Source organism: Liolophura sinensis, chromosome 3 (assembly GCF_032854445.1).
Source record: "Liolophura sinensis isolate JHLJ2023 chromosome 3, CUHK_Ljap_v2, whole genome shotgun sequence".
Taxonomy (NCBI): Eukaryota; Metazoa; Mollusca; class Polyplacophora; order Chitonida; family Chitonidae; genus Liolophura; species Liolophura sinensis.
In genome coordinates this window covers 4,073,064-4,089,835 of record NC_088297.1, presented here as the reverse complement: position 1 = coordinate 4,089,835, position 16,772 = coordinate 4,073,064, and the positions used below count along the sequence as shown (strand labels likewise).

The 16,772-nt window shown below is 39.2% G+C and overlaps 1 protein-coding gene across 1 annotated transcript in view; it reads left to right on the top strand.

Annotated features, from left to right (window-relative positions):
- Positions 1 to 16,772, top strand: part of LOC135463998 (uncharacterized) — a 78,351-nt gene that overhangs the window by 48,903 nt on the left and 12,676 nt on the right. The window contains exons 2-5 of the mRNA XM_064741471.1: positions 10,015 to 10,122; positions 10,675 to 10,937; positions 11,679 to 11,804; positions 12,239 to 12,377. Coding sequence (XP_064597541.1) covers positions 10,015 to 10,122; positions 10,675 to 10,937; positions 11,679 to 11,804; positions 12,239 to 12,377 — 636 coding nt within the window. The remainder of the gene's footprint in view (positions 1 to 10,014; positions 10,123 to 10,674; positions 10,938 to 11,678; positions 11,805 to 12,238; positions 12,378 to 16,772) is intronic.

The following is a 16,772-nucleotide window of genomic DNA, read 5'->3' as shown; positions in this document are numbered from 1 at the left end:
ATTATCATCTCCGTCCGCGCTGAAGCTGAATCATAGCAATCTAAATATATTTACACACTTACCACTTGGTATTGCATAACAGAATTTAGAGGGGATACAACAATAGTTATCCTGGGTTCCTCACTGTGTTCTCTTCGCTGGAGGACCCAAGGCATAAACTGATATACAAGACTTTTACCATACCCAGTCGATTAGACTGCAGTGACATCTTTTTTCTCATATGTCGCACGAAAGCCACCTCTGCTCTTGGCATACGCGATTACCTCTTCGAACTCTCCTTTCATGCTGTCTTTCGTGGTCGCCGTCATGTTAAATAACGTCATTTCAATAACTAATACCTGAGTAAATGGTTCATTTTTATTTTGGATGTTTTTGATTAATTCGGATACAGGTGGCTGTTTGATTTTTACACAATTGGTACAGATTTAGACTCAAGGAATCTGAATACACTTATTAAATATCTGATAGGCCTACTCCTCTATCAACAATGATAACAAATGTTGGGGGAAATCACTGTGCTGATGGCGCCCATCTATACACGAGCCTTGTTTCTGTACCGTAGGATAACGTAGAAAGGCGCGTGATCTCGAATGGCCAACCGTATCCTTCCTTAGTGACTCACGTATAATCCCGTTGCAACATTTGTGATCGGTATAGCCAGGGGATGCGCGAGATCAGCTTATCTCAAGACAGCGAAATTAAAAAAGCACATTTTATACTTCACGAAAGCAAAGGTGCATTGGCTCAGCCCATTAACGACTAAAAGCTGTAATTAAATTCTAAACTTCAAAGAAGTCCATTCTCCGCCTGCCTCGCGTGTGTGGCCGAGTTTTGTTGTTGTTGAACACCGTCGAGTTATGTTCCAGATCGTTAAGATGGCGTCTCCGGAACAGCGCTAGCCGGTACTTCAATCTCTCCGCTGAGATGAAGCGAGAAGCAGGAGATCAAAGGGGTCTTACTGACAAGTGGGAACATGATGAGTCAGTACGGCATTCTACCCCGGCGATCACTCGGCAAAATCTTCTGGGGGAAATTTCTCAGCTTTCTGCCGACTCCACATGTGGCATCAACGGGAACAGCGAGGAGTCATTCGGAACTAATCGTTCATTTACGATTTCCTCAGAACAAGATCGGAACAACCGTAAATACCCGAGTGCATGACGTTCCGGGCGTGTATTTGCTTGAGCGAAACCGAACGTGCTATGTTGCGCGTGGCATGCCGAGAATGGACGATTTATGTCACGGAGTGGAATTCGGCACGCTGTAAATGCCCAAACAGCTGTATGTGTCTTATCGACAATTTCCGAATCTGTAAATCGGTGACGTATATGTCGATAGGAGTAGGTGATTAGCTTGATAGATGAAGGATGGAATGTAGAGAGCTTGGGTAGCAGTGTTGGTTATTCTGGGTTTGATAGCTCTCCTTGCCACATTCACTTTCAATCTAAATGTACTTGGTTTATTTATTTCTTTGTATATTATTTGTTTATTTATTTTATTGTTGTTTTACATGATACACAAGAATATTTCTTGTTCAACTTGGCTTTAGATCCAGTGGAACCAACCGCACATCTCCAGGTACTTAGCAAACATCCTAATGTAAGGCCGCATGGATTGGTGAGCCAGCGTGAGCTATATAGCTGGATTCGAACATGCGATCTGATGCATGAGAGGCATTTCCCGCCTTGAGTAATTCAGTCCTAAGCTCTTTTTAGTTTGTGATTCTTTTTGCTTGTGCGTTGAAGTTCTGTGGTCAAATTGACCATAAACGTAAGCCAATATTACGCATACATTGCCATTTCAAGAGAATATTAGTCAAATCAGTATGGACCCGAATCGCCATTATACGCAGAAAAACACCCCATATTGTGGTTAAGGTCTAGTTACCCTCCCATGAAACCCCATTGGACGATGAATTATCGACTTAAAACTTATAGTCTGCGAATGGTAAACTAATGTCGTACAAGATGCCATATTTCACCTTAATGTGTGACCATATGCCAAATACCATGCACCGCCATATTGTGGTTAAGGTCTAGCTACCCTCCCGTGGAACCCCATTGGACGATGAATTATCGACTTAAAACTTATAGTCTGCGAATGGTAAACGAATGTCTTACAAGATGCCATATTTCACCTTAATGTGTGACCATATGCTAAATACCATGCACCGCCGTCGATGCCGTATTTCCTCTCTATGCTGTAGCATTTTATATCGTATTCCTGCATAAAAGGGATTGTGTTGATGACCTAATCCCTGGCTATGCTCTCAAAGATCGTAAACTTACCTTAGCTGTGCATGCGTGCATGCGAAGTAAGGCACATTGGGGATCGGGGTGGGAGGGGGCGGTGGCTAATTCTTCTGTACGTGAGCGTAATTAGCGCGGGAAAACTGCGGGGAGCTCCTTCGTCAGGAGACATCCACACCTCTGATAACTCTCAGTGAATATCTGTGTATACTTACTACAGTAATTATCGTCAAAAACTTTTTTTTCTTTTGCTGTTTGACGAGAAACAACACCCAGGTCACTTAGCAACAGGTGCATCAGCATGGAATGGATATAGCACCAGTGAGGACAGTTGCACTCTTCTGAACGAAGCCTGTTTGCTTTCTAAAACATTCCATAATGCAGTATCCGTTAAGAAAATTTGTGACGTCACCATTGCCTTAGTTGCACGCGCAATTAGGCTAGCAGAGAGATTGTCTCCTTTACACTTACGAAATGCATTTCTCCGGAAATCTGAAAAAAAACTTTTTGTGTACAAATCTGGCATGTAAAACCCAGTGTCTGCTAAATTTATAACGTCATCGTAGCCTCATTTGAATGCGTCGTTTTTCGAAACGTGACGCTGCACTTCCAACTGGGTTCTTATCCGTATAATAAAAGCCTTCCAGCATAAGGAAGTAAAACCTGATCGGCGACGACAGTGTGACAGGTGGCAAATGGTCACGCGTAACCGTTGAAATACGTCTACAGTATGGCGAGTAAAACCCGATCAGCGACGACAGTGTGAGAGATGGCAAATGGTCACGCGTAACCGGTGAAATACGGCTACAGCATGGAGAGTAAACCCAGAGCAGCGACGACAGCGTGATAAACGGCAATTGGTCACCCGTAACCCGTTAAATACGATCACTTATCCATTAACCGCAGTTAGGCAAGCATGAAGTTAATTTTTGGTGTACAAAAATGATCTGTTAATATTAGCAGAAAGTCTCTTATCTTCGTGAGCGATGCTAGTAAGAATGTATTCTGTAATTACAACATAATGTGTCATATTGAATTCAATATTGCGTTAGTCTAATTCAATCTTTATGTTGAATCAATAGAACATGTCTGTTATGTTTAAAACAATAATCCACTGCAATAACAGAATATATCTTAGGATCACTCAGACAACAGAATTTCTCTTAAATGTAACAGAGTATTTCTTTGAGTGTAGGTTGTGGGCTTCCCTCGGTCTCTGCCCGGTTTCCTCCCACCATAATGCTGGCCGCCGTTGTATAAGTGAAATATTGTTGAGTACGGCGTAAAACACCAATCAAATAAATAAATAAATATATTTTTGGGAGTAAACCAGTAGTAAAGAATGTAATGGGTATCAGGCGAGGTGGTACGTACATTCCGTCACACCAAATATCCATGTAGCTTACCGAACATCAGAAGGTTTAACTATTCACAGTCGGATTTAATGCAGTAATTAAATTCAATTCGCATCTGGAATCAATTTTCAGTATTTTGCCCGAATGTGCATAGTATTTCCGGTGTAGCCTTGCTGTGAGATAACGATATATTTTGTGCTATATTTTGTGTTTTTTTTTGTCGAAGCGTCGAGTAGCCTTACACATGTATATACAGGGTGGAGCAAAAGTCTGGACCTATAGGCAATTTACTATATAACAATTTGCAGTTAACAAAAAGTGTTCGAACTGACTTCCACCTTTCTCCAAACACTTTTTTACTCAGGAAACACATGATCTTTGCACATTTCGAAGTATAGAGTTATTTAATTCATCTGTCCAAGACAAAATTTCCATATCAAGGCACAAAACCTTCGCATACAAAAGCACAAGTTCTACTCTTTCTGGAATTGTTAGCTTCTCTGCTATGGGTAACAATCTGAAAGATAATAATAAAATTATACACGATACTCAAATGATCAAAATTATGTTAAAAATGAATGAAAACAAATTCTATATAAAACTGACTATGGGCCCAGACTTCTGCTCCACCCTGAATACTGATATGGCGTTTAGGTGTCTTACATACCTTCTTTGTTCTTCATCGTTGAGTGCATTTTTGAAAAGCGCGTGCATCGCTGCTTGTAAGATCTCAATGGTGAATTTTTCGTGTTTATTTTATCTTTATTTAAAGCTTTACTCGAATTTTGCACGAATGAGACAGCATTTGGTATCAACATATATTCCCAATGAGACTTTGGTACGGTGTACCGGTCATTGATGGCTACTTATCTCATCAAACCTAAATTTTCACAAATTAATTTCCTAATGACGTCATATAAAGTTTGGTAATACGTTTTAAATATTCTTGAGTACAGCGTAAAACACCAATCAAATAAATAAATAAAATAATAAAGTTACAATATATACGAATTTTGTGCAGGCTTTTTGCTAGAGAAGAGAACAAGTCTATATAGTTAACTAGCTAACAAATGTGCTCTTCTTCGCACAGCTAAAAGACAATATTTGGCAAAGTTTTGTACCACAGAAGAGTGCTTTGTGTCTTGTTTGCTAGTGTTTAAGCATTTACATGGACAGTTAGAATGAAACCTTAACTGAGGTGAAGAGGTCATATTTCACCGGTCACCTGTGTGAGCATTTGTCAACCGTCACGCTGTCGTTGGTGCTCTGAGTTTTGTGTAAGTGTTTTATTCTTTCGTAACTGTGTTCTCCACAAAATTCTAATTAGTACCTTTGTTTATCACGTTGTTTTGAGTTAATTGTTCCTAAACCGTGGTTTCAATTAATGCACATGCGCACTACAGCCAAATCCTGCCATATGAAGTATTGAGTGAACAACGCTTCTCTCTGTCTTCCATCCTTCCACCCCCATCCATTCATCAATCCGGTTTAGTACCTAAACTGTTTTATTCGTTTACATATGGTCGTTTAGGTGCCGAGTTTATAGGACAGCCGTGTCCTGTGATGTGAAATAGTGTGCAACTCAGATCTCTGCTGGCCATAAAACCACCCCGTCTCTAAATCCATACGTGCTTGAAGCATAGGCCTTATAGGCATGTGCCGTTTTTTTCCTATCTCCCATAAAGCCGTTCACACGTGCGCCGTTTTCGGTCAGCCATAAAGTCACCCACCTCCAAATCCATCTGTACCCGAAGCATACCAGTGGTTGTTTTTCCCGAATACTCCTGCAGTGTCGTTTATATATTGGCGCAGACGACAGTGATTCACCTGCCAAACTGTATGGCGTCACCTTGGCGGGTGTATGTCGGGTTTTGATTGGAGGGATGGTCAAGTGGGTATTTATTGACCAATCCTGGCCGTCGTCTCTCATGCTTGACTGATCGGCTTGCCCGGAATCTGCTTGATGCGGCCATCAATTGGCATGAACCAAGAACAACTCGACACGACATATGTTATTCCAGCCTGGAATGCACCAGACTGTAGGTACACGAAGACGGATAGACTACATTCCGGGAATTTCCCGCTTTCTTGCTGATATATCGTTTCTTTTGGCCGACCTGATTTCGTCAGGTTAAAGATACCGGTCTTGCGTTGCATGGCAACTTGATTTTAAGTGCGTATAGGCTTCTTATGTTAAAATGAGTGTGTGCCAGGAAATATGTTCTTGCACCTTAACCATGCATCTACCGAACAACGAAGCATGCGCCGAGCATCTACCTAACAACGGAGCACGCGCGGATTTGTAACAGTTGCATTATTTATCTCGCCATAGCAGCAACTTTTTTCGGGGTTGCGCTGACATGTGTAATAGTTTGCTTCAGGAAGACAAGTGAAAGACGGGGGAGGGGGGGGGGTATACGTTTACATTAACTTGTAGCGATAGGCCTACATATATTACATGTGCCTCTGTCGAGTATGATACGGTTTCGCTGATATCGAAAGTGTCATGAAAGTCCTGTTCAGTGAAACTCGAAGGAAAGTTGAATGAAAATAACATATGTCTATTTTATAATTTGCGTTCAGACGGTGTCGAATGCTAAAATCTCATGAATAATGCATGTTCATTAGTGTCATTCGACAGGTCGACTCGCTCATCCCATCACATGATGGCGGCTTTGAGGTCTACAAGTTGTCACGCAATTTCTTCCATGCCCAAGAAGGAAAGGAAATAAAGGCAAAACAGCGAGAAAAGTAACTAATTTAATTGAACAAAAGATGGCTGTAATTATGTCCTTTTTTGATATTCTTTTTAATTAATGCCTATCTTATTATTCTTCTTCTTCTTCTCTTTTGCAACCACTTTCATGTTATTGTTTGGAGAAACCATGGCGCGCGGATTACGCCTAAGCATCATCTTTTACCATGCATCTACATGGCAAAAGGCCACAACGGAACCAGTGAGAGCTGGATTCGAACCTGCGACCCCACTGACAACGGACTGATCGGAATATGCCTTAAAGAGAAATGATAATCGTTCCCTGTTATTACGTTTTAAAGTTCACTAGACGTATAGGGAATGGGCAACTGAACTCTGGAACTCTAGAAAAAGGAAGGATGATTATCACGGTGAATTTCTGGATACAACAGTGACCATATTGACGCCGTCAGCAGATGTGAATAACCCACCTGTATCCTCAGTACGTCCGCAAATGTCACATACACCCGCTTCATATACACCCGCTTCATTAAACTGTCTTCATTGACAGGCTCATTTCTGTCGCCATTCCCTATACCTAAATGACAAGTTGTTAACCTCGTTTTAAACCATTGGGGTCATGTGAAAAGCTATAAAACGAAATCTGTACATAAGCATATAGTTCACTGGCTGGTCAGTGACGTTGTTCCCATAGTGACCACGCACTTTGACAATCAGCAGCAAATATATTTGGAAAATCCTATTGGATTAGTCTCCTTCCCAATAATTTTCTCTCCGGTGTATATTCCCGGCGGCTCGGTGGAATCCAGTTGAAATTACCCTGCTTTCTTCTGACGGGTAAATTCCCTGGACCCTAATCAATAATTTGAAATTGAGGGCGAGTTTGGAGGATATTTTTTCTCCAGGGGTCGAAGCCAAATCCACTTCCATTGTTCGGGAGGCCTATAGCCCAACCACATCGGATGCTTCCAAACATGCCGTGGATACTTACGTTTTTCAGTGAGCAGAGAGACTACAATATAACAGAAATGTAATTGCTTAAAATCGATAAAATATGCATTTATCTTTGTATGAAGCCTAATCGAGATGACATTATATATATACGCTGACTTGAGACTCTATCTTTATATATGATATGTATATCACTGTAATTTAGCTCTTATAAAAATTTTTTTTCAGTGGAACTCCTATCGAATAAATACATATTAGCTTAATTTAGCAATAACAATCCAGGTTCATTTTACTGCTATTTCCTGCCATACTTTCCACTTCCAAAAAACTTAGGCCCATACGTACAGCGGTGATAAGCTCCAACTGTGGAAGGAATTGGAGTGCCCGTGGTAAACTAGAGTGCCCGTGGTAAACTAGAGTGCCCGTGGTAAGCTAGAGTGCCCGTGGTAAACTGGAGTGCCCGTGGTAAACTAGAGCGCCCGAGGTACACTGGAGCTCCCGTGGTAAACTGGAGTGCCCGTGGTAAACCAGTCACTACCAACTCTTGATAAGTTATAACATACACGGCGAATTTATATAGATCTGTACATGAAGAAACGCATATGTTTCAGCAAATTGATACTTGATATACATGTAAATCAATGTATAGCTATAGCTTTTAACAGGTATATATATATATATATATATATATATATATATATATATATATATATATATATATATATATATATATATATATATATATATATATATATATATGAGCCCAGGCCAACATGTAAAGCATGCCTAATTCTTGTGGGTACTGACCTTCTGGGCCTACTGGTTCATGGTACGGGCCTACAAGCTGACGTGGGTGGCATTATGTATTCAGTTCTCTAACCATACATGTTGGTTAGGCCTATATGTAAGTGAGCTAAATAGGCTTCTATCCTATAAAGTTTAAATTTTGAACCACCAGCGTCAGTACGGCTGGCGTACAGTTATGTACATATTATGCCTTTAATATATAGGTCTGTCGGTACTCTAACACATGAATCTGTTAATTTTACCAGAAACACTGTTGTTTGAGCGATGCTATGTAGAATGTATTCTGTTATTATAACATAACATATTCAGCTCTGGTCTAATACAATTTTCATGTTCAATTAACAGAATAGGCCTGTGTCTGTTATATTTAACAGAATATGCCTGTGTCTGTTATATTTAACAGAATAATCTGCTGCAATAAGAGAATACACTGTAGTATCACTCAGACATCATGCTTTCTGTTAAATCTAACAGGGCCTATATTTTGGAGAGTAGGCCTACGCTTTAAAATTTTCTACCGGATGAGATATTTTATCAAGATATGAATTGACATAATTTCCGATTTTTAAATTTAGGATTATTTTAAATTCTGATTAGTTACTGTAGACATATAGGGCCTATCTCATCTAGGTCTTATTGGTTTAATATTTCTCCTACATAGACCTTATGTAGCTTGAACCGAGAAATTACCAAACACCAAGGGGGCTTTCCCCATGACATAGATAGGGTAGGCCTATGAGAAGAATTTATCAGTAAAGTGCGTTAAAAGTGGCATGAAACGGTATAATTAAATTATCATTTTGGAGATTATATTTCTTTTTCAAGTGGCATGGAAGCAGCCGAACACTGATAGCTACATATTCCAGAAAGTTCAATGAATTTTATTAAATGAAATTCTCTCTTTTTGCTTAGTTTCGTCTGAAATGCTTTTCCCGGGTTCGTATGTTATTTTGAATTCCTTTCCAGTCCGCTAATATTACCACCATTAGCCAAAGAATCGGCTTGTTCTAATTACACATACCGGTAGGCCTGTTTCATAAATTACATTTCATACCATCGCTTATCGGCTGTCAAGTGTTTAAGGTCTGTGGCACGCGAATGACAAATTCCAAGAGAAAACGTCATGAAGCGCCACCTATAGTAACTTCGTCACATGATCAATGGTTAAAATGGCGCCACAGATGAACTCTTGTGTTTATGGCGCATCCAAGAAAAGCCTATTGACGGTCAGCTGTTGACGATTTATCGTTCAATAAACCAGGTACACATTTAATTGCTTTAAAATAATGAAATAGCATATCTGACTCTTCTATGATAGAGATTTACTGGCTTCTTTTATACGTTAAAATAGTTGTTCAAGAATAGTACATTACAACAACAACACTGTGCCTGTCGACAGTCGTAGGCGCTACAGTAGTTTGAAAGCAAGAAAATGATTTCGTTAATCACTGATAAATTAAAATCGGTTTTTATCTGGCAGATTAACGTCCCCTCTTCCACTTTGAGATTCATCAGTTGTGGCCATGTCCTTGGTTTGTTTTAAGATTTCACTTGCAAGAACCCCTTACCTGGTTTAGGTTAAATCTGCGCGAACCCCCGAGACCCCTGAAACCCCTGAAATTCCGATTGGCTCATTGTGAGAGTTATATTTATTTTAAACTGGTGTATTGAAGTTTGTTTGGAAGGTAGAAAGATGTTTTTTCAATTGACAACGTTTTCAGCACAGCCTAAAATAGTCTCTGAAATGCATGCACTTTTATGGGTGAACTTTTAGGGTATATGCTAATTATTTCACGTGAAAAGACTCTTTGAAGGGAATTTGATAATGCTGATAACATTTACAAGTACTACCATGGTTTATTCGATTTATTACATTTGTCCATTTGTGTAATCAGATTATACATCGGTTAAACTTTTGAATTTTGAATCTTTACAGGACCATGTGGCAGTGCGCTTGGGATGGAGAATGGTGGCCTTACAGACAGACAGCTCTCTTCCACCAACCCAGCCTCCCCGGCCCAGGAAGCCAGGCTAAACACCGGGGGTGAGGAGGCTAAGGGATGATCATATTTGTGCAGTATCCATTTAAAATGTTCAAAACAAGTAACTGTTAATACCCAGAATAGTATGACAGCAACCCTGGTGTTGGACACAGAATTCCTGTGGAACTGGCTCATCGGCAATTGGGAGGTTTTTTTTTACATTGGTTTTTTTACATTCCTTGAATCCCATTTGTCTTTCAAAAGTATAATCCAAGCTTCTAATATCTTTCCTTCGCTGAAGGAAATGTCCATTTTTTTATATGGAAATTTGTATTGGAGAATAATTATAACACTGAAATTACACGTTTTGTTTACATTTTGGGTGTAGTTGATGCACCATTTCACATTATTATAATGCATAAAATAGACGTGAATATGGTTGTCTAGGTAGATTATTTTAGTGGTAATTTTCGGCTTTGTGAGTATTTGGTAGGACCCAAAAATAACTAGGGATTTAACGAGATTTGTATTTATTTATGCGGGCAAAAGTTGGTCAGTAACTTGCCAAAAGTCAGTGGTTTATTTTGGGAATTCTTTTTGTTTGAAATTTAAAGGTGGCTGGGTGGGGAAGGATGACCAGAGCCAGTACATCACCGTTGAAATGACCTCCACAAAAAGGATATCAGCAATTGCCCTTCAAGGTCACGGCAGTTCCAACAACTATACCAAGACATTCCGTCTGTACTACAGCCTGGACGGCCTGGTTTGGAGAGGCTATTCTAACCGCCAAGTTAACAGCAGGGGGAGTGAAGCGGAAGAGCTAAGGGGAAGCAACAGGAGGAGACCAGTTGTCAAAGTGACCTTGACCCCATTTGAGGTGAGGCGTTTGGATTCACTTTCATTTTGAGAGAAACAAAGCAGTAAGCTTTATTCCACGCAGATTTTAATTTCAATTTATAAGCTGATGTGAGACTTTGTGTAAGATGTCATGAAGACTGAGACAGTTTTCACATTCATTTACAGGACCAAGGGAACATTATAAAAGTTTGGTGGGGGAGGGGGCTGAGGCAGCAGAAGTAGTACCCCAGCTCAGCAGGGGATGGTCCAATAACTCACCATTTCTATCCCTGGAGACTCAAATTAGGGGATTTCTGGTGAAAAAATTGTGAAAAATTCGGGATAAACTGCACGTTGTCCTTTGCTCATTAAGCATTTTTATTCAAACCGCTCAGCCGGTGTCATTTGGTCCCAAAAACATTATTTCAGCCGCCCCGGTTCCGCTGCCTGTGATTCAGGACTGCTTCGATGGCCTAATGGTGAGAGTGTCAGCCTCAACGTCAGGAGACCTGGATCAAACCTGGGTTATTCATATGAAAGACTTTAAAAATGGTACTTGTTGCTGCCTCAGCACAAACAGAATAGAGCAAGGAAACAGGACTGGTTGGCTTGTTGTCTTGAAATAATTGGTAGACGTTGATCAAACGGGGTGCATGTCATACCAAAGACTTCAAAAATGGTATTTGTTGCTGTCTCGCTTAGCACTTAGCAAGAACAGAATAGAGCAAGGAAACAGGACTGGTTGGCTTCGTGTTTCTATAATATGTCATTCTCCTCACAGGCTCGTTACATTGCGGTAAATCCCCAGACATGGAGAGGCAGCCCAGCCCTCAGGTTTGAGATTTACGGCTGCGACTCCATGACCCCTGTTGCCAGAAAACCCACACAGATAACTGATGACATCCAGGTAAGTGTAATGTTCCACACAGCGTCCAAAACTACAGTACTAATTATTTTATAAGCTGTACTCACTACATATATATATATATATAGTCCAGCTCATGCTGGCTTTTCTCCAGTGGCTTTCTCCAGTGGTGGGTTTCCCCTGGGCTCTGCCCGCTTTCCACCCACCATAATGCTGACCGCCGTCGTATAAGTGAAATATTCTTGAGTATGGCATAAAACACCAATCAAATAAATAAATAAATAAATATATATATATATATATATATATATATATATGTGAAAACATTTAAATTGCCTTAATAGATCAATAGCATCGTTCAAACTTCCCTTTGTCTTTCTCGTCATCTTGATTGTTTCTTTATTTTTTTCAAAAATGCAATATCGTTATTCTTGATTATTTGACTTATTTGATTTAAACGTTTAAAACATTTTCAGCGAAGCACTGTGTGGAGAGCAGAGGAAAGCCCTTATGTGATTGGTCGAGAGATCCGCGTAAAACCATCTGCTTTTCTGGTCATTCATGCTTGTGTTGATGTTGTCTTTACATCACAGGAAGCAGGGCTCCTTGTTAATGGTAACGTTGTTTTGAATTCTACCCCACTGCAAATAAGTCACTTTCGAATTTCAGAAGGCCGCCATTTTTTTAATAGAAATGTCATGAGGTTTTGCAAGAGATAATATTCACTTGACAGCCTATGCTTTAATCTAGCAGTGGCATGCTTACTACATTGAATATCTGTTTCATTAAAACTCTGCATTGGAAATCGTGCCCCGATTCACAGTAACTGATGGTAAAAAACATTGGAGACGCTGAAAATGCAAAGTAGAAAGTCTTACTTTGAAATGTTGCCGTTTTATTGGCTGTGAAAAGCAGCTGCAGCCTCAAACTTCAAAGGCCACTGTCCATGGCTGCGTGCTAATTTGACCCTGGCTACGTTGTCGTGGTGAGTGTACTAGTGGCGCGCACCTTGAAATACGAATGTGGCTTATGCTATATGTATGTTAAAGATGTCTTCAAATCTGGTATGAACCAGTGTTCAGCGGCATTGGCTTAATACACAACAAACACAATGCTATATGTATGTTAAATATGTCTTCAAATCCATTATGAACCAGTGATCAGCGGTATTGGCTTAATACACAACAAACACAATGCTAAATGTATGTTAAAGATGTCTTCAAATCTGGTATGAACCAGTGTTCAGCGGCATTGGCTTAATACACAACAAACACAATGCTATATATATGTTAAATATGTCTTCAAATCCGTTATGAACCAGTGTTCAGCGGTATTGGCTTAATACACAACAAACACAATGCTATATGTATGTTAAATATGTCTTCAAATCCGGTATGAACCAGTGTTCAGCGGTATTGGCTTAATACACAACAAACACAATGCTATATGTATGTTAAATATGTCTTCAAATCCGGTATGAACCAGTGTTCAGCGGTATTGGCTTAATACACAACAAACACAGTGCTAAATGTATGTTAAATATGTCTTCAAATCCGGTATGAACCAGTGTTCAGCGGCATTGGCTTAATACACAACAAAGACAATGTTATATGTATGTTCAATATGTCTTCAAATCCGGTATGAACCAGTGTTCAGCGGTATTTGCTTAATACACAACAAACACAATGCTATATGTATGTTAAATATGTCTTCAAATCCGGTATGAACCACTGTTCAGCGGCATTGGCTTAATACACAACAAACACAGTGCTAAATGTATGTTAAATATGTCTTCAAATCCGGTGTGAACCAGTGTTCAGCGGTATTGGCATAATACACAACAAACACAGTGCTAAATGTAAGTTAAATATGTCTTCAAATCCGGTGTGAACCAGTGTTCAGCGGTATTGGCTTAATACACAACAAACACAATGTTATATGTATGTTCAATATGTCTTCAAATCCAGTATGAACCAGTGTTCAGCGGTATTGGCTTATTACACAACAAACACAGTGCTAAATGTATGTTAAATATGTCTTCAAATCCGGTATGAACCAGTGTTCAGCGGCATTGGCTTAATACACAACAAACACAATGCTATATGTATGTTAAATATGTCTTCAAATCCGGTATGAACCAGTGTTCAGCAGTATTGGCTTATTACACAACAAACACAATGCTATATGTATGTTAAATATGTCTTCAAATCCGGTATGAACCAGTGATCAGCGGCATTGGCTTAATACACAACAAACATAATGCTATATGTATGTTAAATATGTCTTCAAATCCGGTATGAACCAGTGTTCAGCGGTATTGGCATAATACACAACAAACACTAGGCTATATGTATGTTTAAAATGTCTTCAAATCCGTTATGAACCAGTGTTCAGCGGTATTTGCTTAATACACAACAAACATAATGCTATATGTATGTTAAATATGTCTTCAAATCCGGTGTGAACCAGTGTTCAGCGGTATTGGCTTAATACACAACAAACACAGTGCTATATGTATGTTAAATATGTCTTCAAATCCGGTATGAACCAGTGATCAGCGGTATTGGCTTAATACACAACAAACACAGTGCTAAATGTATGTTAAATATGTCTTCAAATCCGGTGTGAACCAGTGTTCAGCGGTATTGGCTTAATACACAACAAACACAGTGCTAAATGTATGTTAAATATGTCTTCAAATCCGTTATGAACCAGTGTTCAGCGGCATTGGCTTAATACACAACAAACACAATGCTATATGTATGTTAAATATGTCTTCAAATCCGGTATGAACCAGTGATCAGCGGTATTGGCTTAATACACAACAAACACAATGCTAAATGTATGTTAAATATGTCTTCAAATCCGGTATGAACCAGTGATCAGCGGTATTGGCTTAATACACAACAAACACAGTGCTAAATGTATGTTAAATATGTCTTCAAATCCGGTGTGAACCAGTGTTCAGCGGTATTGGCTTAATACACAACAAACATAATGCTAAATGTATGTTAAATATGTCTTCAAATCCGTTATGAACCACTGTTCAGCGGCATTGGCTTAATACACAACAAACACAATGCTATATGTATGTTAAATATGTCTTCAAATCCGGTGTGAACCAGTGTTCAGCGGTATTGGCATAATACACAACAAACACAATGCTATATGTATGTTAAATATGTCTTCAAATCCATTATGAACCAGTGTTCAGCGGCATTGGCTTAATACACAACAAACACAGTGCTAAATGTATGTTAAATATGTCTTCAAATCCGGTGTGAACCAGTGTTCAGTGGTATTGGCTTAATACACAACAAACACAATGCTATATGTATGTTAAATATGTCTTCAAATCCATTATGAACCAGTGTTCAGCGGCATTGGCTTAATACACAACAAACACAATGCTAAATGTATGTTAAATATGTCTTCAAATCCAGTGTGAACCAGTGTTCAGCGGCATTGGCTTAATACACAACAAAGACAATGCTATATGTATGTTCAATATGTCTTCAAATCCGGTGTGAACCAGTGTTCAGCGGTATTGGCTTAATACACAACAAACACAATGCTAAATGTATGTTAAATATGTCTTCAAATCCGTTATGAACCAGTGTTCAGCGGTATTGGCATAATACACAACAAACACAGTGCTAAATGTAAGTTAAATATGTCTTCAAATCCGGTGTGAACCAGTGTTCAGCGGTATTGGCTTAATACACAACAAACACAATGCTAAATGTATGTTAAATATGTCTTCAAATCCGGTGTGAACCAGTGTTCAGCGGCATTGGCTTAATACACAACAAACACAGTGCTATATGTATGTTAAATATGTCTTCAAATCCGGTGTGAACCAGTGTTCAGCGGTATTGGCTTAATACACAACAAACACAATGCTAAATGTATGTTAAATATGTCTTCAAATCCGTTATGAACCAGTGTTCAGCGGTATTGGCATAATACACAACAAACACAGTGCTAAATGTAAGTTAAATATGTCTTCAAATCCGGTGTGAACCAGTGTTCAGCGGTATTGGCTTAATACACAACAAACACAATGCTAAATGTATGTTAAATATGTCTTCAAATCCGGTGTGAACCAGTGTTCAGCGGCATTGGCTTAATACACAACAAACACAGTGCTATATGTATGTTAAATATGTCTTCAAATCCGGTGTGAACCAGTGTTCAGCGGCATTGGCTTAATACACAACAAACACAGTGCTAAATGTATGTTAAATATGTCTTCAAATCCGTTATGAACCAGTGTTCAGCGGCATTGGCTTAATACACAACAAACACAGTGCTATATGTATGTTAAATATGTCTTCAAATCCGGTGTGAACCACTGTTCAGCGGTATTGGCATAATACACAACAAAGACAATGCTATATGTATGTTCAATATGTCTTCAAATCTGGTATGAACCAGTGTTCAGCGGCATTGGCTTAATACACAACAAACACAATGCTAAATGTATGTTAAATATGTCTTCAAATCCGGTGTGAACCAGTGTTCAGCGGTATTGGCATAATACACAACAAAGACAATGCTATATGTATGTTCAATATGTCTTCAAATCTGGTATGAACCAGTGTTCAGCGGCATTGGCTTAATACACAACAAACACAATGCTAAATGTATGTTAAATATGTCTTCAAATCCGGTGTGAACCAGTGTTCAGCGGCATTGGCTTAATACACAACAAACACAATGCTATATGTATGTTAAATATGTCTTCAAATCCGGTGTGAACCACTGTTCAGCGGCATTGGCTTAATACACAACAAACACAGTGCTATATATATGTTAAAGATGTCTTCAAATCCGTTATGAACCAGTGTTCAGCGGCATTGGCTTAATACACAACAAACACAGTGCTAAATGTATGTTAAATATGTCTTCAAATCCGGTGTGAACCACTGTTCAGCGGCATTGGCTTAATACACAACAAACACAGTGCTATATATATGTTAAAGATGTCTTCAAATCCGTTATGAACCA